At 44.0% G+C, this 26,664-nt stretch overlaps 1 protein-coding gene across 2 annotated transcripts in view; it reads left to right on the top strand.

Annotated features, from left to right (window-relative positions):
- The window catches only part of LOC144741157 (ADAMTS-like protein 1), a 108,730-nt gene that overhangs the window by 11,335 nt on the left and 70,731 nt on the right, over nucleotides 1–26,664 (top strand). For both annotated transcript variants that reach the window (XM_078623784.1, XM_078623783.1), the window contains exons 3-8: nucleotides 3,573–3,695; nucleotides 18,695–18,816; nucleotides 20,805–20,850; nucleotides 21,509–21,751; nucleotides 25,767–25,896; nucleotides 26,318–26,392. In XM_078623784.1, coding sequence (XP_078479910.1) covers nucleotides 3,573–3,695; nucleotides 18,695–18,816; nucleotides 20,805–20,850; nucleotides 21,509–21,751; nucleotides 25,767–25,896; nucleotides 26,318–26,392 — 739 coding nt within the window. The remainder of the gene's footprint in view (nucleotides 1–3,572; nucleotides 3,696–18,694; nucleotides 18,817–20,804; nucleotides 20,851–21,508; nucleotides 21,752–25,766; nucleotides 25,897–26,317; nucleotides 26,393–26,664) is intronic.

Here is a 26,664-nt window from a genome sequence, read left to right as displayed (position 1 = left end):
TTATACGTTACCTTATTACTCGCAAATCCTATTATCTGTGAGAGCTGTATGGTCCGCAAGAACAACTGTTGTCAGCAACCCTGTGCTTCCAATGATCTGAAATTACCCCCCATGTACCCCAATAGTTGATTGTGAAATAGCTTCCAATTATCCGTGATCCCCCTCCATCCCACGGATAACCTGCAGATAATAGAATTTGTTATATTGGGCCCACCACATAACCACGGTGAGAGGAGTAAATAAGGCACTCAGCCTTTGTTAAAGATTACATGACAATTTCAAAAAGGTAACATTGCATTGGGGAACGTATCGAGTGTCATTTGCTACTGTGTGAAATCACAAGCGTGTAAATGTTGCCTCGTAATTTTTCTATACAAAGCAAGGACAACTTGCGCGGTGCATTCTGTGAGCAGAAAGCTTTTTGCTTGAGTGGTTTACTATCTTTATGCTCACACTCGCACAATGGGGAAATTCTTATGAATATCTACGTATGAAGTTACAGATGACAAAAAAAACACATATCCTAGACAGCACGAGGTGTGAGTACCATACAAGTCATAGTCTTCCTTCCTCTGCTCATTCCACTGCTGGATGAAGGCCTCCCAACGTGAGGGTGGTCTGACCATATTTGACCGCACTGGTTAGTGTGGGCTGCCGAAGGGGTTTTTCCAGGATCAGTTGAGATAACACTCGTCCCTGCTGTTAGCCGTGGGTCACGAGGTTCAGAGCGCAGCCTGATAACCACTGCACCACCACTCCACCCCAGCACTATTTAGGGTACAATAATGAAAATGCACTATGAACCCTGCAACCTAAGGTCAGTTCCCAGTCATGGCTTATATCAGTAGTGAGTGACATCCGCACCAGTTCCGAGGCCCTCCCTGGTGAAGTATGATGAAACAAGCTCCCCCAACTGCCCGTTGGGAGGCTTTCGTCTATCAGTGCAATGAAAAAAGAGGGCTGTAAAACATTACTGGCATTCAAAATGCATTTACGAATCATTACATTGCTTTTCTTGTAAATGGACACATGGTGACTGGCGCTCGGGATAAGCCAACTAAGCAAAGGCTTAGGGCCCCAAGCCAAAAAAAGGGGCCCCTGAATTAATTAAACTAAATGGTTTAAGGAACGAAACAGGAGGATGTCTCCACGAATCTGGCTGTGGCCTGATGAAGCTGGTTGTAATTACTGGTGAAACGTCGTACTCAGATTGTAAATGTTGTGGATTTGTTATCCAATATACCTGTGTGCTGTACTAGTAACGAATTGCCATGTTCTATTGACGTGGCAAACCTTACAAATTGGCCGTGTCGGGTGGTGGCGGGTTTAATGACACATTTATATATTTACGCGATCTAACCCAAAAAATGTTTTATTATGGATGATATTGGTCGCGAAAGCCTACGTGTTAAACTAAATGGCTAACAAGTAAATCATAATTAACACAACACACTAATTATTATAACCGCCAATTCATATCTCATCTCTACCTTGTCCGCTTCTCTCTTCACTCACCCAACTGCCCCTCTTTTTTGTGTCTACATTTCTCACATTATCACTACTGTACATCCATATCTCGCGTCTGCATCTCTCATTTCACTGCATTTGAGTCCCCATCTGCGTCTCCCTTCTCACATGCCACTGCACCTCTATTTGTGTCTACAGTTCGCTTATCTCAACACATCGACGTCTGTCGTCCGTCTCATTCCCTGTCGTCTCACCTCGGATTTTAGCAATTGAAAGGGTGGCAACCCCCAAAAAAAGAGAATTCCTCCTTGGGGTGCCCCAAGGGATGGGCTAGCACCACCACTGCGAAGAGCATAACCAGAGAGCTTCTGCGATTGGCACATACGATGATGCTAAACCACACGCCAGCATGACTTCCCTCAATAATAATAATAATATTCTTAGGTTTTTTCGGTAAAGTCACGTAGGTTAAAAATAAAAATTAATAGAAGTAAAATAAAAAATAAAATAAAAATCACGACGTTTCGGAGGCAACACAAGCTTCCGTCTTCAGGTGGAACAGTCACAGCACGATAGCTGTATCAAGTGAATCATAATTAACACAACACAGCTATCGTGCTGTGACTGTTCCACCTGAAGACGGAAGCTTGTGCTGCCTCCGAAACGTCGTGATTTTTATTTTATTTTAATTTTATTTTTATTAATTGTAATTTTTTACCTACGTGACTTTACCGAAAAATACTAAGAATATGAATACTTGCAGTCACGAAAGCTTCAAATCTAGAAATAATAATAATGTTTTCTGAAGTATCGATAAAACGCGGCGTCCATCTCCCAGACAGACGATCGCGAATGCTCTCCTCGTAACGAGCTTGCGATTAATGTCCCAAGTTGAACATTCCTGCCCACACAGCGCATCATTCCACACTTCCCTCCCCAATCCTTCCCCCGCTGAGCTCTGAGTGGCTTTTATGCCGGTCATTATGTCTCCCCGTGCCCAGACAGGGGTCCTTGAGCAGAGCTGCACAAAGGCGTTCCATTAGATGATTGATTTAATGATCACGTTTCTCCACGCTGCTTTGTGCGTGCGCGAAAAGCCCACCGTGAAAGTGGGGATGGGCTGAATTGTCGTGGGGATTGAACAAATTTATTTTTTTACCTCTTTGGATTTCCGTAAATGCATTGGAAGGTGATGATTTAAATATTATAGTAATTAAAGATTGGACTTGCAATGGGAGTTTATTGATACTCAAACTGTTTTTATTCACAATACAGTATAATTATTTGACCAGAATGATTGCTGTGCAAATGCTGCACACGTGTGTAAGGTAATGCTTCACCTGGCAGAAACTCGAGGAATTTTCAGGATTTGGGGTAACAAGTTCGTTCAGCAATGGGAATTATTTTTGTTTTTGTTTATTTGTAGTCTCATGCGTCTTGTTTAGATTGTTTTCTCTTTAGTCTCGTTTGCACAGTTTTTGTCAACTCCACTAGACTATGTGTAACATCATGCTTTGCATATGGCGTTAATCATGCCTAAACGTGCACAGTTAAATCCTTGCATTTTGAGTTCGAAAAATGTATTATAATCGATGAATCGTCAGATCGTCAAATGCCTTGTGTGAACAGTGCAATTGTTGTGATAATTTACCGCCACACGCCAATCTACTGCTGGTCGAAGGTCTCCCACCTGTCTCGTTGGTCGTGAGGATACGGCTTGTTCCACGTGCTGGGCAGCACAATGTCCGACGTGTGTGCTGCAAAATGCCGGGCGCTTCCGCAGCAACTGATTCGGTAACCGAAGCGCCTCCTAGGACGTGGATGAAGACGTCGAACATTGCGCCAAAGAGCTTGCGGTATTACCCGAAAACACATCGGAGAGCTTTCTATCCAGCACATCTAGCATACTTGACCATGCTGGTTGATGCTCGATGGTCAATAGGTGTGTGGGGGGGGGGGTGACATGGTTATCCAGGACATAACAGCACTGTAATGTGCATCGCAACAATTGCGTGTGAGAACGTTTGCCAGTTACGGACAAGCTCTTGAACACGGAGCGCGATGTTCATCACCAGACGTGCGTCGCTGTGCCGTTGTCTCTGCAGGTGCGTGGAGAGCAGGGCAGGAGCGCCGTGTTCCTGCCGGAGTTCTCCCTGAGCCGTAAGGAGCCCCTGGTGGACGAGAGTGTCGGGGAACCCCTCCTCACCTACAGGAACGGGGGGGAGCAGGTAAGGACACAGCAGGTACACCGCGGCGTGGATTTACAGCGCGAATAAACCGCGACCGCATCTCAAGACGCTGTCCAGAAGGAGTGGGCATGTTATGTGCATAGTGGCAGCGCTGGATTAAGTTTGATGAGGGCTTGGGGATGTTGTAGATTTGGACGGGTGGGGGGGGGAGTCCTTTTTGTACATTCGGTTCTTTCCAGCACCGCCCATACCTAATGCCAATCACTCCGTTCTTACTCATCTTAGTTTTTTAGAGTTATATTTTTAAAATGTGATTGTAAAGCTAATTCAAAGTAAAAAAAACGCAAAGAAAAATATTTTTTATTTTGGCACCATATTTATTTTGCCGTCAATATGCCATGGCTTAAATGACTAAATTCTATTTTGGCTGTATAATAGTGCTTCGTTATTGTGTTTCAATAATTACAAAACAGGATATGTACATATATATACAATTTGAGGTTCTCTAAATATCCAAGGCCCTGGGCCGTGGTCCCTAAAGCCCCTTGCGTTAATTTAGCCCTTGGAGAGAGTGGATCATAGGTAGAGGATGCAAGGAAGGCGTTCAGCTTGGGCTTGAACAGGGGGCAGACCTGTGGGACAGGAGAGAAGCATAAGTGACCTCTTCATGAGTTGCGGGGGGGGGGGGCTTCGACGGAAAGCCTTGTTTGCTGGAGGGCAGAGTGAGTGGAGGGGAGTCGAGTGATATGAGGAGAGAGAGTTAGGCAGGGAGTGAATGCAACGGGGGATCTTGAAGACGATGGGTGTGACCTTGAGGTTGATCTGGGATTTGAATGGGGGGCCTGCGGAGCGATCGGAGTGCATGTCCGCGGCCGGTCTCTGGTCCACGCACGCAGTCCAAATGAATTCCTGCCTGTGTCCATTCATGTCAGCTCTGCTATATAATCGGACGTGTAGGCTCGGGCTATTTTGTTCACAGCGCTGTGTTGTTCCACTTTGTGCAGTCGCAATGCAGGACTTGGAACCCCTTCTGCTCTCTCTTGTGCGCCGAGACACAGCCCCCTCTATTTATAGGGGCGCTGTGCATTCTCTAGGAAAACTGCCCCAAGGAAAATGTTGAATACGCTACTCTTAATCATGGTGACTTGCTCGCCTAATGTCCCAGTACACGGATTTTTTTAAGTGCCTAAATGTTAACGTTTACAAGTTTAGCTTCAAAGGTACTCACCGCCGTACTTGTAATTCCGATTTATCTGTTTACTAAAACGCTGAGAATTTATTTTTTCATACCGACGCATCATTATGTTCAACTAGAAGTTTCCTCCGCTCAACTTCGACTAAACGTGTACGGAGCCGACGTGCTTGTTTGTGCATCACACAGCCTCCAATTTTGCAGTTTCTTGGCAGCTCTTGGAAAAATCACTGGGCGGTGACAGCCTGTGTTTTTCTCTCCCTGTTGATGTTGGCTGTGCGATTCAAGGCCTCTGTGTGCTCATCTAGACATGTAAATGAAGCCTTCTCATGGTTAATTAGAAATCTGTCTCATCCAGAGGTTCCGTAGAGTTGTTACATTCTACACTTTGGCTTTGTTGTGGGCTTTTGGTAACCGCAACTCTGAAAGTGTCATATTTTTCTATCTGGATGAAGAGTACGGCTTGCAGCAAACGCAATGAAATATAACCGATTGCAAATGTGATATATCGTATTATTTATAGCTGTTTATCATCATTATCAGCTATGGTCAAACCACTGCTAGACGAAGGCCTCTCCAAGCTGCAACCACCTGCTATGATCCTGAGATGTCATTATTGAACCTGTTAAATATGATAAATAATAATAGTCATTATCATAATATCGAATTGCACTGTCTGCCTTTCAATTCAATAACATATCAATAACATATCAATGGAATGTGGCCATGTGGCTGAGGGGTCAGGGCACTGAGCTGCCGCTGCTGAGTTCGTTGGTTTGAATCCAGGCAATTACCCATGATTAAAACGAGTTCACACATCTAACAAGTTGATAGTCTCAGCCTGGCCGACCAACAATCGTCCAAAAACAACCCATCATACTTTGCTTGGTGTTTAAACTAATTTGGCAAATTCTAGCTATGAGAAAAAAATTGGTGTTATATTGACACGCAAAGAACACACTCTTCAGAACGCGTAAAATATGTGCCCCGAGCGTGGGTGGGACCGCGTGCAGGACGAGGGGAGAGTCAGTTTCAGAGACAGGGATTGGCATAGTCACCGTGAGAGCGGCGACCGAGGGGAAGACCTAAGACCAGACGTTGGAATACTGCGAGGGAAGATTTTGTAAGGGCGCACGGTGACCGCGCGGCAGCTGCGGGATTTGGCAGAGGGTGGGAGAGCGTTGGCAATGAGGGACGGTGGCATCAGCGGCCTTGCCCACGGTGACCTTTTGACGTTGAGCTCGTGCGGTTAAAAATGAAGTCTTCAGAGGTAGTTCTGCGACGTTCATTTCCCATGGCTGTCCTCCCGTAACGGAGAGGTGCCCTGCTAGCTTAAAGATTTTCAAAAGGATCTTTTTTCTGCTCGTTCTGTAATGTCAGCAGCACAATTGTAATATTTACATCTGAAAAATAACAAATCAATGTTATTCATACAACTATATTGGTTTGTTTCTGTTATCAATCTATATTTTCTTTTTACAAAAGCATAATGCTTGACAGATTTGGGTTCTTTAACAGTATACGCTTAAAATGGAGCGGAAGCCAAAGAAAACTGGCACTTAGAAATTTTTCATGAATTCTTGGCTGACTACCAAATAGTATAAAATACATTATATAACAACTTGCAGTCCTTTAGCAAGCCACTGCTGCATTTAGGGCTCTGCATGCCTTTCAGTTATGGACCACATAGTAAACCATTGTCAAGTCGTCAGGGTGGTGAGGCGTTATCTCATTCACTTCGTACGCAGGAGGTCGTGGGTTCAATCCCGATACTGACGCCTGTATATTTGAGTTTGCATGGTCTCCCCGTGGTGGTGTGGATTTTTATCCTGGGTCCTCCGGTTTTTCATTCCACATTTAGAAACATGCGCTGAGAGTATTTGGCTGCAATACATTTGCACGTGATAAGCCACTTGGTTGAACATTGCACCATACCGCTCCCTTCGCACATGACGTTTCCAATCAATGATGTGTTTCATATACGGTGCTACTTAGTTCATGACAATAATAGTGCATTCAGAACGCTGCGTGACCAGAAAACAAGCCATATTATACAAACAAATAGACTATTTTACAAATATAAAATAGCCACCTTTATTTTGTGCCAACAAAACAAGAAAAGAGCAGGGAAAATGCATAATCTGCATCATGAAACTCGTACGCAGCAGAATATGAACTGTGCAGCTTCTACGTCAAAGGTGGCAAAATGATGACAGCCCCATGAGCAGTGCTGGGCCTCTCCGAGCTGCAGGTCTCGTGGTGTCACGCAAAGCCGATTGCTGAAAGGCATTTGCACTGATGAATGATTGACACAGCTTTGATTGAATTGGAAATTCGCTGAGAAATTTTGATACGTGAATTACGATGGGCACATTTTTTTTTTACACATTTTGAAAAGGCAGCTGGCTCCCCATGCATCGTTTCGGCAGACGTTGACAGTTTTACCTTAGCAGAATGATCTGTTTACTTCGTTGTGCACAACAGTATGCATTGCTGTGTATTTGTCTATCTTGCTGACGCATGTGCCAAAGATGAAAAAAACTGGTTTTTCCCGTGTTCTTTAATGCTTTTACACTACACGTCAAACATTATGTTGACAGTTTCCAAACTGGCGGGGGTGCGGGGGGTTAACTGATCTACAAGGCAGCAATTTTGAATGTGTAAATACACACAGTGTATTAATGCGTCAGTAAGACGCGCTTCGTTTTATGAGAAAATCCGCAGTGTTCTTTGCAATGCTGACCATCTGTGGCGAAAGAGCTTCATAGCTCATCAGATTTCCCCGGGAAAAATCAAGATTCTGATTCTGAAGTCGCTCGTTCGGTTGTCCAAACCAGTTCTAAAAAGGGTCTATGCTCTCGTCCAAAGTGGGCCACTTATTTGTGATCTGTTTTTCTTGGCCGTAATGAGCCGCGTGTGTGTGTGTGCATGTGCGGCCTTGGAATGTGAAGAAAGAGAGGATACATTTTTGTCTGGGCGTGCCGCAGTTTATTTTTATTGTTGGGCTCCTAAGGTTGTATAAATGATAGGATGGTGACTTGATTAGATAAGGGCCACATGTCACGCACTACAAAAATACCAGTGGGGATGCTGAGTGACGCTGTTTTTCGCGTAAAAATAATTCTGCCTTTGGAAGCAGTTTGCACAAACTGTTTATACATTGCTCTCAGCTCGCATGCTGGTCGTAATTTGCTGTACTGTTGGATTTCGTTTTTTTTAATTCATTACTTTCAGAGTTTTGCCCAAGCTAAAAACAGTCTTCGAAGATCAGAGACGCTGAGCAGATGCTTAATCTATTGCGCAAATCCATTCCGAACATGCGAAGTTATCGTGTAACGTTGAATTATTTTTCGCTTCACATAAAAACGTGGCGTGCGCATGCAGCTTTCATTCTCAGCCGAGTGTGACGCATGTTTAAGCAGTACTTTCTGTGGTGTCCTTTACAAGCTCAAAGCTGAACAACCTACAGAGGCTTTAGAATCTGATTCAGACACGCGGGCTGGCCCCCTCCACCTTCTCGCGTCGCTGACCCCTCCAGCTTGGGTGAAACATTTCAGACCTTTCCACAAAGAGATTCAATCGTACGAATTAAACAATGGCCTTCATGCAACCTGCACTTCTGGCCGGGTCGCGTGAAAAGAAACACCTTAAGTGGAATGTTCCCTTGGCTTGTTGCTTAAAGCTGTGTCGCTTAACGGTGTTTTGTGCGACCTGTCACGGGGCATCTCTCGGCATTGCTACTTGTAACGCTCGATGCAACGTGAGAATTGGTGTGCCCTGCCAAGGGAAAGGTGCAGCTTTGCAATGTCTCGCTCACACCACTGCTGGCAGGAGGGCCTCCACTAGAGGGAGGTCTAGAGAGCCGCCTATCAGAGATCTGTTGGTCTACCCCATCACGCTGGTCAGATGTCTTGAAAGACGTTGGAGTACTCACACTTCCCCCCCCCCCCACCAAACGCGACCTGCCGATCTACTAAATGTGGTGTACTTTAACACGTAGGCCTTCATGACCAATATAATCCATAATAGAGGTTTTTGGGTTAGATCGTGTAAATATATAAATGTGTCGTTAAAATCCGCCATCACCCGACAACATTTGTAAACGTCGTGGCTTGGCTCTCCAACACACCGGTGTGCTGTACAAGTGACGAATTGGCACGTTCTGTTTACGTGACAACCCTTACTAGTTGGCTGTGTCGGGCGGTGGTGGGTTTTACGACACATTTATATATTTACGCGATCTAACCCAAAAACCTCTATTATGTGGTGTACTTGTTTATACTGCTGCGTTGAACAGAATGCGGGGGGGTGGGTGATTTTAGAAACTTGAACCATTTCTTCAGTTTCCATGCCGGGAAACCAAACTGGCGACCCTCTGGATCGCAATTCCGATGTGCTGTCCCATTACTCCATGGCATCATCCCCATTGTTACTGCACAAAATATACAAGATGCAAACAAATAATGATATACAGTAAAACCTTGGATTGCGAGTAACTTGGTCTGCGAGTGTTTTGCAAGACGAGCAAATTTTTTAATTAAATATTAATTTGATAAACGAGCGAGGTCTTGCAATACGAGTAGTACGTGCATACGCTTTGTCTGCCGAGCGTCACGTGATCCCAACTGATATACGAGTGCTTTGATATACGAGTGCTTTGGATTACAAACACGTTTCCGGAACGAATTATGCTCGCAATCTAAGGTTTTTACTGTATATACATATAATGCTTTATTGATCATAGAATTGAACTTAGAAATTATCTGGCCAGTTGGCACGTGTGGTAAATGAGTTCAAATCCTGGTGGAAGCCCATCTTGCAGGAAGTCTTGTGGAGAGGCTATTGCTTACTCACTTACTGTAAGATTTAGGAATGACCACCACTGGGCCCAAGCCCACCAACAGAAATGTACAACAAGGAGACGCGTTGCCTTTGTGCGCCTCACCATACAATGTGCTATTTTATAATTTTTCAACAGAAAATATACGTCACATATCAGACTATCAGAATCAGAATATTCATTTATACGGGAGGAATCTTATACTCTTTGGGTCTTTCGGTGGAATCTTATTAGCTATGACGCTTTTTTTTTTACCCCCAACACTGAGAAGCCCCTTCGTGTCTGGGGTGGGGGCTGGAGGGGACCAGAGCCCCCCCCCCCCGCCTTGCTGAAAGCTCAAGCCCCCCATTCTAAATTCTTATCGAGTCACGTTTTTTTCTCTTTTACATTTGCCGTAACCAAGTTAACGGTTTTACAAAGTGTAAACAAAGATATAAAAAAACACAACATTAAAAACATAACTTAGCATTCATTGCTTCAATTTTATTTCTGGCATTAACAGAAACAAACGTGGCAAGCCAGACAGAGCGATGTAGCCAATTTGTAAAGATGTGGGCGAAAGTACTCCACTCATGCATTCTTCATCATGGTCTTTAATGAATTATTTTATTTTATAGATAAGTAATTGAAGTAATTTACACTGGCACTCTATATAAACGTAATTTGTGGACAATCTTCCTATTATACAGGCCTCTGCAAACTTTACAGTATAAGAATACTATGGGTGAAGGTGAAGGTGCAGCCCTGCAATTGCCAGCTCATGCCTCTGCTGGAGGAAGGGTCTCCATTCGGGGCAGCTTCAGAGAGCCCCTCTAATAGAGGATTTCGGCCTACTCTTCCACGGGAGGGAATACACACACACTCCACCCCACCACACAACGACCTGCCGCCGATCGACTCATTGTTGGTGTCCTTGGTTATACCGATACAGTGTTATGTGCACATATACTACAGTACACGGCGAAATGTCGCATTGCACAGATTTCGCTGGAATCCTCTTAGCTAAGCACAGGATTACGACTCTGGCAAGCATACAAGGAAGGAACTGTTTTTAATTTTCTGTAATTTTAGTGCAGTAATTGCCAAGCAATTTTATAATTTGGGCCACAACACTTCACAAAACGGCCTTATTTTTTATTTTTAAATTATGCCACAGGGTCTTTAACGTCTACTCTTGCCGTACAAGGCACGCTTTCATAATGCATTGCAGCAGCACTGGCCAGAGGTGAGATGTGAACTGTTGAGACACAAAGTTATTCAACCGCCACCTACATACAGTGCACACTGTGTGTATGTCTTCATACATGCTGCTGCGGTGCACACACATGCTGGGATTTACACTCGCCGTGCATTATGCGCACTCTGAAGTGCAACGCACAGCCCTTTGTCAAATCCAATGCTGGACGAATGCCTTCCAACAGCGTGATGGTCATGGGGTTAAAAAAAATCATAATTCACTTTGTTGGTCAGTGCAGCTTGGTAAAAGAGTTGTCCCACCCATCGGTTCAAATGTTATTCACCGCTAATGTTAGCTGTGGTCGGTAATCAAACTTGGGTCGCTGGGTCGATAACGCATTGAGCTACATACTTAGGCACACTGCTCCTTGCACAAAGTGCACGATGCTATTGCATTGTCGTGTCTGCTACGGGAGAGAGATGCAATGTCTTTTAACGTTAAATTCATGATATTGCTGTTGCATTTTACCTTCCACGGCGTGTCCCCCCCCCTCCTGTATGTGTGTTATGTGAGCACTTTGAGCCTCAGGGATTTGCTCTGAATTGTATGAATTCTAGGAACAGCCAAAAAAAAAGGAAAATACATTTCTTTGTACAGATAAAGTCGACATTGGTCTTATCAAATAAGTACTACTGCAGGCATCTTGTAAATGCACTGAATTCAATGGCAACAAATGGAAGTGTTCTTTTGTGGCCTTTAATTCTGAAAAGTGGATATATATATGCTGCAGGCAAATGATTGGATAAAATATTTCAGAATGTTGTTACTTAAGTATTTTTACATGTTGTCTATTTTACATGTATAGGTGTATATATATAAAGAACTTTGCATTCCCAGGCAAAAAAAACAGGCCAATGACATTACCACGTGTGTTACTACATTTGGGTTTTCCACCTTTGAGGAACAAGAATGCGGGGACATATCAGGGGAATACGAACATCTCGCAACGCTGCGGGAGGCGAGACGCTCGTGTAGGTGCATTGTCTTGAGTGGTGTGTAATTACGTAATCGACAAAAATCGGGAATTTTAATGTGCCGGGAAGACTTACAGATTTCCCAGGACGCAGCAGCAGCAGCTTACCTCAGCAAGAGGATATCCTGGGATAAAACAGGAGAGGTTGCAAGCCTCGTACTAAAACGTGTGCAACGTGAAACCGAATCGGTTTCTTTGAGGAGTCTGTGGACTGCAAGTTTAGCGATCTGACTTTATAACTGAACACCTTAGAGTGAGACTAATGCAGTAAATTGCATTTTAATGACATTGCAGATATAGAAAATGTGTGTGGGGGGGGGGCAGCCTTAATGTCCGCACAGCACCTCACCCCCTTTGGTTTTGCCGGTTCATTATTTTTTGTCAAGTTTGTCTATTTTCCAGATCGCATACTGCCGATGTTTTTGGTATGTGGGGACGGCAGGGCTGCGCAGTTGTAACACTCAAAGCAAGAAGGGCCTGGGTTCGACTCCCAATTCGGGTGTATATTTCTGTATTTCGCACGGGTTTCCTTTGGGTTCTCCAGTTTCCTCCCATAGCTAAACATCCAAATGCTGCAAAAGTTACCGACATATTTACTCTATTGGGATTACCCATAGTCACACGGCAGCTTCCTCTAAACAATTGGCAGGACCCTCCTGAAAAAAAGTGTTGAGTCTCAGTGAGGCTTTCCTGGGTAAAACAAGTGTAATAATACTCAAAAAAAAAATGTTTGATCAAGTTAACATTTAATTCAAACCAACGTAACAATTGTAATGCCAGTTTATTTCTTACATCTTTCAAAAATAAAGGACTTTTAAAGTCCGTTATTTTTCCAGGAAAGCTTCACTGAGTCTCAATATTTTGTCAAGATGGTCCTGTTTTGAGATGTTTGGCCAGTTTATATTCTATTGCGTGCTTTCCTTATCCTTTAAGTCACCTTTAAACTATACATTTTGTAAGTGAATACTACAGTCCATTTCTTGCACAATTCTACGTTACACTATTTAGTGTGGTCACATGCATGCTTATGTAAACCATCAACATTATCCGTCATGGTCATTCCACGGCTGGATGATGGCCGTGTAAGGTTAATCCTACTACTACTATCAGCTGCCCGTCGAAATGATGATGGCGGTCTCAGATGCTTGTAGTTAATGGATGTGTTATCCTTTATTTTTTATAAATGTTTTAACTATGCTCTTTGTGATCCAGGAGCGTTCGTGGATAAACTAGGCAAATCCCTTGTTTTGATTTGGGATGGCCAAGAACTAACAAACTGTACGAGGAAATCACCCACTCGACATTCGAGTGGATGGGAATGTGCTTACGCAGCGTAAGCTATGGGGGTGGAGTGGAAGGTTGCTCAAAATTATTCCCTCGTTAAATTTCGATTTAAAGCTTTCGTGACGGCAGGGATTCATCTTCTTGGTTCTTTCGGTAAAGTCACGTAGAAGGGAAGTAATAAAATAATAAAAATAAAACATAATAAAATAATTCTCACGACGTTTCGGCCACAACGCAAGCAGCCGTCCTCAGGTGAAGACCCGACAGACCTGGTCTTCACCTGAGGACGGCTGCTTGCGTTGTGGCCGAAACGTCGTGAGAATTATTGTATTATGTTTTATTTTTATTATTTTATTACTTCCCTTCTACGTGACTTTACCGAAAGAACCAAGAAGATATTCCCACGTTATTCACGCAACTCGCTATCCGCGATTTTGTCCATCCACAAATTGCGCCTGGAACTCTACCCGACTGCATCAAGAGAGAGAGAGAGAGAGAAGAAAGAAATGAAGTGATGAGATGAAGCGATGAGATAATGTGATGAAAGATAAAGTGATGAGAGATCAAGTGATGAGATAAAGAGATGTGAGAGAATGTGATGCACGAGAGTGATGGGATAAAGTGAAGAGAGATAATGTGATGAGATACAGTGATGAGAGAGAAAGTGATGAGATTTATTATTTACGTATTTATGTAAGCCAGATCATTAAATAGATGGGGTTTTCTTAGGCCAATATCATTATTCGTGAAATATGATATTCACGAACATCTCTGGGATGTATGGCTCGTGAATAACAAGGTAATACCATACAGCTAGCTCACGAGCAAACATGAATTTCCCCCAGCTTGCTGTATCTAGAAAAATACTGTTATTAGGCCTGTACAATGTTAAGGTCACTGACTTCAGACTGACACCTAAATTGATACCACGTTTTGTTTGTCGTGAAAAACTAAGGGATGTGAGTTACTGGCTTGGTAGGTATGGAATAGGTAAAAAAAGACATGATTTTACCCTTCTTGTGGCAATTTTAACTACTGTAGAATTCTGCTTGGTTCTTTCGGTAAAGTCACGTAGAAGGGAAATAATTAAATGATAAAAATAAAACATAATAAAATAATTCTCACGACGTTTCGGCCACAACGCAAGCAGCCGTCTTCAGGTGAAGAACAGGTCTGTCGGAAAGACAACGTCGTGAGAATTTTATTCTATTGTTTAATTATTCTTTTATTATTTCCCTTCTACGTGACTTTACCGAAAGAACCAAGAAGATGAATCCCTGCAGTCACGAAAGCTTTAAATTGATACTGTATATTTTTTTAAATATAGTAATTTCTGTCGGTGCTGTACGATCATCCCCAAAACTCAAGGAAGCATGTGGTGTTAACATTTTAAACATTGTATTTTTTTCTCTCATGTAGTACATGCTTATCTTAAGAATACAATTAATGTACTCTTTTGAGAATATTTACCATTGTGGAAATGCGTGTGTTTTTCTCTCACATATGGTATCGGTGTTTGAAAAAAAGATATATAAAATGTGAATTCCACGAAGTATTTTTCCATCCAATTATGGAAAGTAGCTTCAACCTGTTCTTGATTTTCTTTTCTTCCATTTTCTTCCATCTGGCTGCCACTCGTGGAAATTGATTTCCCTTTTTGTCTTATCTTAAAAAAAACTCCAAGTCCATGTGATCTTGGTTTGATGTTACTTTAAAAAAAATGAAGTGAGTTAGAAAAGTGGAATCTTTCACACATGGCTAGCAACTCTGCCAAATATTTCTGGCACTGAATCATTGCGGTAGAGCTGCCATAAGTGTACAAAAAAACACATATTGTACCTAAAATATGGTTCTTTTATGTGATGTAATACCATTGCCAGCTATCAATGCCAGTTTTCTCTGCTCGAGAATTATGGAGCAGAGCGCCATTGGAGTCGCAGTCACGACCAAAATCGGTTGCAAATATCTAAAGCGGTTAAATTTCGATTTAAAGCTTTCGTGACTGCAGGGATTCATATTGTTGGTTCTTTCGGTAAAGTCACGTAGAAGGGAAATAATAAAATAATAAAAATAAAACAATAGAATAAAATTCTCACGACGTTTCGGCCACAACGCAAGCAGCCGTCCTCAGGTGAAGAAACAGAGCTGTCGGAAAGACAACATTAGGAAAGACAACATTAGGACGCTGTCTTTCCTAATAGGACGCTGTCTTTCCGACGGCTCTGTTTCTTCACCTGAGGACGGCTGCTTGCGTTGTGGCCGAAACTTGAGAATTTTATTTTATTATGTTTTATTTTTATTATTGTATTATTTCCCTTCTACGTGACTTTACCGAAAGAGCCAAGAATATCTAAAGAGGTGTTTTTTTTTTGGGCCTCCCCAAATGAGCACTTGGTTGTGATGGGCATTGGGGAGAAAACGGCGGCCGGGCGTGGTGCTGGGCACAATACCCCACCGTGCAACCATGCCGGTCGTCTTCATCGGCGCTGGCTCACGGTACTTGCCAAATCGCCTGCATGGGTACACGGCGGTGAGGGCGGGATATTTGTCTTTAGACGCCACATTGCCAGAGAATGTGGGGGCGAAATATTTAATGGCCTTGTTCACATACGCTCTAATTGTGAGCAAACGGAGTCTTTGCCAGGCGGTGTTGTCTCCATAGGGAACGCAGAGCATTTTGCGCATGAATGGTGTCAAGTCGGCAGTGCTCCTCTTTCCTCTCCACCATCCCCCCCCCACCGCCCCCCCCCCCGGCGCAAACCCTCTCAATGAAAGCATCGCATGCATGATCAAGTAATTCCTCTTTCAATGCAGGAAATCGGCTAACGATTACATTTTGTTGGTTTGAAAACTGGCACTTATTACATTTATTCTATCAACATGTGGTTCATGTTTTACTCCAGAACTGGTTTGAACATTCTCCACCAAACATTTTTTTTTACAAATTAGATAAAACAAGATACTGCGTTAAACATGAACTTCTAATGTGGGTTTAACGTGGAAAGGCTGCGGTGTACTCGTGTTTGAACAAGGAGTAGACTTTTTTAAAAATCTATTTTGAAACAGTATGCTCGGTGTACATTACAATAGCACTTTCTAAATGTAATGCAAATGATGAAACCGCGAGTTGTGTTTGGCTTGAGTGGACCCACATAGCGACGATACCACTGGATCTTGAGATTCCCTGACAGTTGAATAACTTGGTTTAGGTTTCGTTTGTGAAAGATGTATTTTGTTCACGCTCTCCAATGTCTGCCGCTTCGCTCCATGTGCTGCTGGGAGCATCCTCGGGATTCACAATTAAGTTCCTGAAGAAGCTTCCATCACGCGGAGAGTGAAACGTTAGACATCAATAACCCGAAAACAATGAAGTCCCATCACCTTGCTCATTAGATAATCGTAGAAAACTATTCAAACTCGTGGGAGCGTTATGGTAGTTGGAGAAAACACGTCAAGTTGTTATGTTTGTTATAAACATTGTTATAAACATAACATTGTAATCATTGTTATGTTTATTGTTACAGTCCAAAGATATGTATTTCAACTGCAGTATATGCGCATTGCTAATGTCATTATTTAAGAGCTGCCCCCATCAACTTGCATGTGGAGCCGATAAAAACAAGATTTTCAGCTGAAAGTGGGAAAAGGTTGTTTCTGAAATATCTTGTTACATCCATAACGAATGCAGTTTACTCTTGCATTCCAAGAATATGAACATTAATCTTGCCCTGAAGTGCTCACTTGAAATTAAATCTAAACACCTTCGTGTGTAATATATCTTGGATTTAGACCAGGGAAGGCATTTCTTGCTGTTTGCTCTCGTCTGGTTCTGCTGATTAGCATACAGTAACCCTAACGATTAAGCCGCTTGTGGATTCGCACAATCGCTCCTTTTTATAATGAGATCAGTTTTACAGTTACGCAACAGGTAAAAAATGTGCTTTCGCTTAAAAGCTTCCACTTGAAGGTTTATGTGCAAACATTTTTAGACGTATATATAGAAAACATAGGCTAATAAAACCAATTTGTTCAGCTTTAGATATATTCATCTCTATTCATGATTATAATTCTGAACAGAAAAGGGGTTTAGTTAATGAAATACGATTTGACTGAATCTCAAGATTGTGTGCACGCAATTTGCATTCTAACTGGGAAACTGGCTCATGAGCTTGCATTTATGTGATGCTTCAATTTGAAATGAGCATCATTGTTTGGTTACTTGACAATGAAACAATAAATGCATTGTTTTTATCAGGTTTTTTTTTATACCCCAACAACAATGGTTCTTACGAGTTTCTGTGGATTATAAGACACTTCAGAAAATCAGATGCATCGCAAACCTATTACCCACTGTAAATAAAGTTACGCAAAGCTGGCCACACAAGGCACACCTGATGGAGAGTAAGATTGCACCACAAACTGTTACTCTAAAACTATATGGGCGTGTGGAGTCTTGTAGATTCCGATAAAACTATGGGGGGTGGAGGGGAGGGAGGAAATGTCTTAAAGAATCTGCAAAATACGGTAATGGAGAAAATGGTGCACGTTACCAAAAAAAAATAATCACGGAATGAATGTCTAAAATTAAATTTCTCTCGCATTATTTAAAACATTTTTTTTGACCTGACAGTGTTGTTGCAAGGTAGGAAAAAAATGGTCTACAGGTCGAGGTTTTGACGATGTGACTTGCCTTTCCGAGAAAACGTTGGCTGCTTTCCAAATTGCGTTAGCCACGAGAAATATCGTTTATCCGTAACCGTTGTGCACATTTACGCACGTGACAAATTTTTGGCACAAGAGAATCCCCTGAAGCGGGTCAAGTCTGGTTTCCTCTCCAGGGTCCTTGTTCACAATGTATGACCCATTTGATCCTGACACCACCGGAATGTTGCAGCCACCCTTACACGTGAGGGTGATCACGCTGTTTTCAACGATAAAAAAAAATGGGTAACGGTGCCGCCCTGCAATTCCTTGCTCGTGCAGCTGCCTCGCGGAAGAACCTCCACGAGGGGGAGGCTGCCCTCCGGAGGGTGTCATTTTGACTTTACTCTTTCACATGGGCCAGGCCTCTCAGACGAGGTGGGTGTACCCACACTTTACCCCACCGTCGGTTGATGGGTGGGCAGAGGCAGAGGGGTGTAAGAAACCTGCACATTTATATCAACTGTCGTGCCAGGAGTTCAAACCGCCATATCTGGGTTACGAGTCCAGTGTGCTAAGCATTGCACCAAATGCTGAATCAGTTAGCTAATCAATTTAACTCTGCTCGCCCGACTCCCTCAGCTCAATTATCGACGATAAATTATTTTCTGAATAAATGAAGTAATATCATATCTTGGCTCGATATGCCAATACCGTGAAGGTGTCAAAAACGACGGTGCGTAACGTGTGGACGCGGTGTTGTTGATGTTCATTGGTGTGAATGTAAACGTGTACGGAGAAGAGAAACATAAATATTTCAATAACCCCATCTCTCCTTTTCCTCTTTATTTTCCTTCGTGACTTTTGGCAGATCCACCCCACGTCGTCAGAAGAGCGCAATTCTGCTTGGGATGCGTGGGGAGCGTGGAGCGAGTGCTCCCGCACCTGTGGTGGAGGAGCCTCGTATTCTCTGCGGCGCTGCCTCGATAAAGGGTGAGACTCTGGCCAGCACAGCTCTCTCGTCACAAGGGGACACGCACGCACGCACGCACACACGAGGGGACACTCACGTACGGGGGGACACGCACGCACGCACAAAGTCGACACTTGCACTGCAAGATGCGACCGTGTCCGTCCGTTGCTCGCCGAGCTACATTGGTTTCCGGTTGCTGAACGAACACAGCGTTACAAGGTCGCACTCATTACACACAAAGTGCTTGCCACAAATGAACCACAATACCTGGCTGATCTCATCAAGGAGCATAAACCATCACGCAAACTCCAGGCGTCCTCACAGTGGCTTTTGGCTAGCGATTTAACAAAGACGGTCACTGCATCGCGCGCTTTCAGTTGCGCTTGTGCGGCCATGTGGAATGCTCTTCCTTCCTATATTAGGAAGTCACTGGAGCTGTGCAATTCTAAATCTAAATTTAAAACGAATTTCCCCAGAACTGCTTGTTGTGTTTCGTTTGTTGTCCTTGCCACGCACCTCTGGTGAGCACAGTTGGCTGCATATGGTGCGAAAGAAGTTCAACATAAATACATACATACAGACACGCGTAAAAGTGGACATGCACAGACAAGCGTAAATGGACAGACAAGCGGACACACATATTTAATGCAATGCGAGCACATATGCCATGACTTTTTTTAGTTTGTCTTGCAGACAGATGTGAATATATATTCGGTCCGAACTCATATACAGCCATGTTTCCATCTTCCTTATCCCCACACATGTAAGGTTGATATCACATGGAAGTGCCTGCGCTCTCGTTGTTGCTTCAATAAATGCAATTCGTTAGCACGTGTAGTTCATCAATTAATTACAATTATTATTTAGCCATTGTTCCGTAAAAAAAATGCGAATCTACAGGTTTCGTAATCGTGGTGTGTGCGATAGAGCAATCTAGTGCTGCATGTGAATGCTACTATTAAGATTACTTTGTTCGAGATAATGCAGCGGGGTCGGTACCTTTACAGGCATTGCATTTATGGACTCTGGGGTCAATGCACACTGCCTGTAGTCACACCAAACGATGTCTTACAATATTTACGATTCAGTTGTAAACACCACAAGGCTCCAGCAGCCAAACTTAGGCAACTTCATCGAAGATTCCCAAGAGGTAGCGGGAGAAATGATGCAAGCTGGCTCGCCTCGCTACTTTGTTAAATCACGGTAGTTGTTGCCACTGCAGCTTTTTTTTTCCTTCGGGAGTCTAGCATACAGTGCATACGTTATTTTATCTCTATGATTTGCTGCGTTGGAACGATAAAAATCACACGAGGACATTTTTTCTTTTTTTAACCAGCACATACTGGTATTACATAACTTTAAACACAACACGAATGTTGAATGAACCGAACATGCTCTTAAGTCAGTTACAGAGCGCGTGTGCACATTAGCTACATTTTCTGCACATTAGTTGTTGCATTCCTGCACCGATATTTGGCATAGCGGGCTTAATAATGTGTCACGCAACGTGCGTGCAAGCAGGGTAAGGTTTGACGTCCATCGATATGAAAAGCTGTCACTTAAGTGATAAGCCCAAGAATGCAAGCTGGTCTCAGGGAACATTCTATTGCAGTTCCTCCTGATGTTTTTTTTTCCTCTCTCGAAAACTGTACATTTCAGACTTAAGAATTTCTCACCAAGCACACATACCATGGGAGAGGCTCGTTTTATTGTGAGAACTTCACGCTTCCGATGCCAGGGACTCTTTTGTACAAGTAAACACGAAGCAACGTTATGAAGCGCACGAAGGAGGGGTGTTTTGTCAGAGGCTATCACAATTAAGTGTCCTTCGATCGCGCAAAGCAGGAATGTGCACTCCAGAGCGATGCTGATGAAGATGTCAAAAGTCGCATGCCCATACCTTCATTTGGTGTCCGAGACGCAGTTGCATTTGTCATTATTCTTATTCCACGCTTTTCCACGGTTTTACAGTTTTCATTAATTTTTCTCATCTTTCACCGCATTGCAGAAATTGCGAAGGACGGAATATAAGATACAAGTCGTGCAGCAACAACGTAAGTTTTCAAAAACGTGGATGTGTTTCGGATTTGCGTAAGGTGTGGGGACATTACGTCTCGATGTTGTCCGCTCACGCCTCAAATGGTGCCCTTTCAAGTTCTGCTTTGTGGCACCGTTCGATTGCAGCAGAACTGTCGTGGCTGTACAGATGTGGGACAGGGTTTGGCATGGAGAGGCTAATCGGGTCGTGGCTGCAATTTGGCCTTTAAAGGTACAATGTTGGGCAGAATACAATGATTTATATTTTAATATTACATGGGGTGGCAGAATGCTCAAATCACAATCAAAAGGTCAGCATTTAAAATCCTGCTCAAGGGTTGACTGAGTCAATCACCTCTCCAGGATCAACAAAGGAGTATGACCCTTTGATAAGTCACCGGTCACTGTTGCACAAATGGAAAATTAAAAACCCTCCAGTGTGCGAATGCGGTCATCCAGAACAGACGACGCAATGCCCCGATCCACCAGCACGAAGGAGACATCACGGCGATACCACTCCGCTGCTCCCCACGTCCGGCTTGACCGCCCGAATGCCAAAATTGTTAGTCGTTGCTCTGCGTCCACATCGGCCGCGACAAAGAAGACACGGGAGAGGTGTTCACGTTTTGCCGTGGGGGGGGGGGGGGGGTGGTGGGCGCAAAAATCCCCTCCCAGGATTGCCCCGCGGAATCCGGAGACTTCCGTGCCCAGCAGTGCTCGGCGCACAACGACGTGCGCTACCAGGGCCGCTCCCACGAGTGGGTGGCCGCCGGCGGCGATGACCCCGGGCGGCCATGCGCCCTGACGTGTGCCACGCGGGGCTCGCCCCTGCTGGTCGTGGAGCTGGCGCCCAAGGTGCTCGACGGCACCCGGTGCCGCCCCGGCTCGCTCGACATGTGCATCAGCGGGGTGTGCCAGGTGAGGGAGTGTCTCCTGGCGCGCTCGCGCACGCTTCCTGCCTTTGCCGGGTTTGCCCGTCCCGCTTTGTTTGCCGGATCGTCGTGCGCTCCGTGTGAGTCCGCGGCATTCGTCGTGCGGTTGTCCTCTGCCGCCGCGTTGGCTTTTGGCGGTTGTTGCCATACGGCTCAGCGGTGAGTGTTTTTTTTATCTCTTCGGGCACAATGGTGTCCGACATTGCGCTCCACATGCGGGGAGCTTCTTCAGTATCTTCAGCTCACCGACACGGGGAGTGAAACAGCGGAAGGCGACGTGCGGAGGTTGGCAACATCATCAGCGTCGTCAGCCGTCATCACGCTCGTCCGCGCCTCAGAACGAGGTTTCCTGCTTTCAAGAGGCAGGATATGAAAGCAGCTGCCATTGTTAAAGGAGTCTGAGTAATCGACCACAAAACAAGTAGTCAATTATGTTGACTTAATAAATCAGCATAATTAACTCATTGTCCAAACTCTATTTCATACAATAGTGTATTAAATATTACCCTGTCTATTTATAAGTCAACAGAATAGCCCAATAACTCATGTTGAAATGTCACATTCTCATCAGCATTCTGCGTTTCAGTGCGTAATCCTCACATGGATTGTACGTGTGAATTTATTATCGCATAAACATGCGTACGCGTGCCTCACTGCTGTCATCGTAGAACACAGACACGTTTTTCCCATCTCGCTCGACATATAAAATCTTAATGTATTCTATTCTTTGCTGGTAATCCACGTTACATAGGATGGCACATTCCCAAGAACAAAATACACGGTCCACTCTTCATATTCCTCAAGAGGATTTTATCTTTCGTAAGGAATTGCGGTTGATCTATGAGAGTTTAGTTGGCTGGAATTCACATGTGCGGATTTGGGTGGCTGGCGTTAAAAGAGGGTGTACCAACCTCGAGATATTTCAAAAGAATATTGTGCAATGTGGTGGGATTATTCAGAATCAAAAGAGTTCTTTGCCAGCAAAATGAACTTGTGCTCCCCAAGTGGGCGGCTTCCACCCACACCCCGCTGTGTGCTATTGCAGGTACTGTAAATATATCCTTCGGTGAGGCAGATATGTGATTGTTGGAAGAGAATACCGTATTGCATATCCCAGACCCCAACGTGTAAATGTTTTCTTTGCCCCAGGGCATTAATGTACGCGCACATTGCACGCGCTTGTTATATCGTTATCAGAATTGTAAACAGCGTTGAGAAATAGTTTCTCACTGAAGTGTTTTCCTCTGAAGGATGTTGTTCTAAGCCTTGCGATGGCGTGCCCTCAAATTGCGCTCGCAATCGCGGTGCCGTTTTTCGAATTGTATCGCTTTGGTTGAAATGGACCTCAAAATAAATGAAATCTGTGGCAGCTCCACGCGGCATGTAATTCCACGAGACGTTGACAAATCATTCTGGCCACTTCAGAAATGTGATGTTCAATAAACGGAATTGGAGGTGACCGCCAGGGCAGTTGCAGCAGCGGGGACGCATTCCGTCCGCTCCATGCACGACTTGTACAGCAACCTCACGTGCATAAACACTTTTTGGGTCAGAGAAAGAGCCCTAATGCCTCTTGCACGGACAGACGGCGAGAGAGAGACAGCCGCCTGAGTATTAAAACTGCCCAACCCCCACGTCAGTCAGAGAGAAAGAAAACACACCACCTTAAAAGCGTGTAGTGCATTTGTCCCCAGAATGCTCCCCCGGCAGTCTATCGTCTGGCGTCTACTGTCTGATGGGGGGGGGGGGGCGGGGGGGGTGAAATGAGGTTAAAAAAACGCCATGTTCAGGTCGAAGACTCTGGAATGCTCCAGGCCACAGGCGGATGCCACAAAATGACGATCCTCATGTCTGTGGCTGTGAAATTAAGTCCCTAAAGATTATTGCGTGATATCACAAAGCTCCAGAGAGACCTTACATCAGTGGGGGGAGGGTTTCTTTCTGGAAGAGTTAGTACAGTGGTAGTTTTTTTGCTTTTTTTTTAGACAGCGGACTGAATTAAAATATAGAAATCTTACACTGTGACAAGATGGTACTGGATTATAAGAAAACAGAATGTGCCACCAGCTCCCCGTCCAAATCTGTGTCTTGTTAAGGCATGTCTTCGCACATTCTGATGGTAATCGCTGTCGACAAGATGTAGACCATTTTGAGTTTTAAGCACTCCCTGCAATATGTAGGAATGACTACTTTACTTAACTATAATCATTCGCAATAATCAATCCACTGCTGGATAAAGGTCTCCCCAAGCTATTCCCATGTGTCGTGGGTCCTGCAATGCAGAAATCCGTCTCTCACCAATTCCATCACTCCATCTCCATGGGAGCCATACTTTATCTGCCAGTCCAACTTTAGTTTAACACGTCGGTTTTCGCGACCAATATCATCCACAATTAGTTATGGATGACAGTTGGCTGTGGTGGTGGCGGGTTTTAACGACACATTTATATATTTACGCGATCTAACCCAAACAAACCTCTATTATGGACTCCAACGTTAGATTCGACCACCAGGCTATCATTCCTTCCAGTGGCTTGTCCAGCCCAAAGCCTAAATGACTATTGCACCATCATTATTTGTCTGCTTGGTTGCGCAATTTCTCTCGCCTTCGCTACGTTTCCGCCGAATCCCTCAATATCTCGGGAACGTTGTGCATTTGGCTAATTTATAGCATTGGCAGTTGTAAACAAAAAAAAACACTTATGGCACACGCGCACACGTGAGGTTATTAAAGTCTAAAAGAGATTGGCTCCACGATGCTAAATTGTGAGAAATTTGTTTGGCCATTGTGGCAGTTTGTCCGCGGAGTGGCAGTTAATCAATAGGAGCCTGGGGAGGTACAGACCACTTAACACTCTTCTTTTGTGTAGTTGTTTGAAGGACACTTCGCTCAACAGTCGTGCATTGCTCGCAATTCTATTCACAATATTCATCAGCGCTGTCAATGCTGGTCACCGGTGATGTGAAGACTCGTGTTCAAACTGGCCGCGATGCAATTGGCCTTTCATATTTTGCAGCCGCCACGCTTTTTTGGTAGGTCTGATTGTGTCATTGGGATCATCAAATTTGACGCTTGCATTTCCAAGGCCTCGCAGCCCTTGTCTTACCCCATTTTGCCATTGTCAAGTCTGGCAGTCAACTTTGATGCTGAAGTGCACTAAATCTGTGCTGAAGGGTGTTACATTTTTATTGGATCCTTCCTTTCTTTTTCTATTATATTGCAGGCACAAAAAAGAAAATGGAATTGCTTTTAACTTCAACATTTCGCAGAATGAAATGCAAAAAAATGCTAGATTTTTTTGAATTAAAATTAAAATGAATTCTGACCTCAATTTTGTTTCATCTTACATGTGTATAACATCATCACGACTTGACATATTTTCCTACCACATGGTAGAGTTAGTAAAATATCACAACAATATGGGCCAACAGTAGATGTTTTTCTGAGAATTTTGTGGTGCCATAATTCGTTATTTGGCCTCTAACTCAAGCACGCTTGTGGAAAGCTCTCCGCTGAAAACTTAACTCGTGCGAAAAAATGATCTGAGAAAAGTGTGCATATAAGCATAACTCAGTTCTGTCTCCACATACACGTATAACAAATGTTTAGTCTATCAATGGTCGATTGGCTTTCCAGAACAAACTTATCAAGCAGCACTTGTTTAACAAGACTGGCTGAACTGATGAGACCTAAGGATGTCGAAATCAGTCCCAGAGCTTGCTCGCTTAAATAAACGCTGCTGGATTATATTGGTCTGGAAAGCGAGATACGCCGATGAGCTCAACTGTAACGTATTTCTACGTGGAGACACACGAAACAGAGTGCTTGCTTGTATATGCTTTAACACACAGTGTCCTCCCCCCCCCACCCAAAAAAAACACGGCCAGTGGGAGTTACGCGTGGGGTGGCTGCGGCTTGAGTCTGCAAACCGCTGAACAGTTGCTGTGCACGGGCCCTTTGCATTGAATGAACCCCCCGTGTCTTGCCCGTCCCCTGGCAGCACGTGGGGTGTGACCACCAGCTGGGCAGCCAAGCCAAGGATGACAATTGCGGAGTCTGCGGCGGAAATGGCACCACGTGCCGCCTCGTGAGAGGACAGACGAGGCCTCAGCTGTCTTCTTCCGACAAACGTATGTTTCGCGATCACAAACTGCTCACTCGTGCAATAACCATTTACTCTTGGCTCAACCATCTTGCAAGGAAACAAAATCAAGCCCTAGGTTAGCCATTGTCTTGGATGATAAGCCGTTACTATCTGGTCTGATTGTAACGACATAAATGCTTGTCAGAGTAAAGATGAAGGCGCATGGTTGAGATGTTTACAGGAAATGATTCTACTCTTACTCTTAACTAGGGCTCCTCTGTTTTTGTGTATACCAAAAATAACTGAAAAATATAATTTCTTCCAAATGTCTATGCGTTAAACATGTATTTCTTATTGTATTCCAATGACATTGGTCACGTTAATAACAATATACCATGTTGTATTATATCTGTATCATTACATTTGTTAATATTTCACTTCCTTAATCTGTGTTTTTTTTTATCCAGCGGAGGAAACGATCATCACCATGCCATATGGAAGCCGACACGTAAAAATCATCAACAAAGGCCCCAATCACCTCTGTATGTTTCACTGCGCAGTACACGATACATATCATCGCGACACGCATACTGCAGCCTAACTGTATATGCCATCATGTAGCAGATACATATTATTGCTTGCCCATGCTTTTGTCGGTAGACCTCTGCTAGAGGGAGTTCTAGAGAACCCCTTCCAGAGGGTATTTGGCCTATTCGTCCATGCTGGCCAGATGTCTCGGAAGAGGTGGGGGTACCCGTACGTCACCCCACCACACACGCAAACCTGCCGACTGAATAACTGGTGCACTCATCAA

This window comes from Lampetra planeri, chromosome 3 (genome assembly GCF_965212315.1).
Source record: "Lampetra planeri chromosome 3, kcLamPlan1.2.h2, whole genome shotgun sequence".
NCBI classification, from domain to species: Eukaryota; Metazoa; Chordata; class Hyperoartia; order Petromyzontiformes; family Petromyzontidae; genus Lampetra; species Lampetra planeri.
The sequence above is the reverse complement of the archived record's forward strand: the minus strand, read 5'-3'. Positions and strand labels throughout refer to the sequence as shown.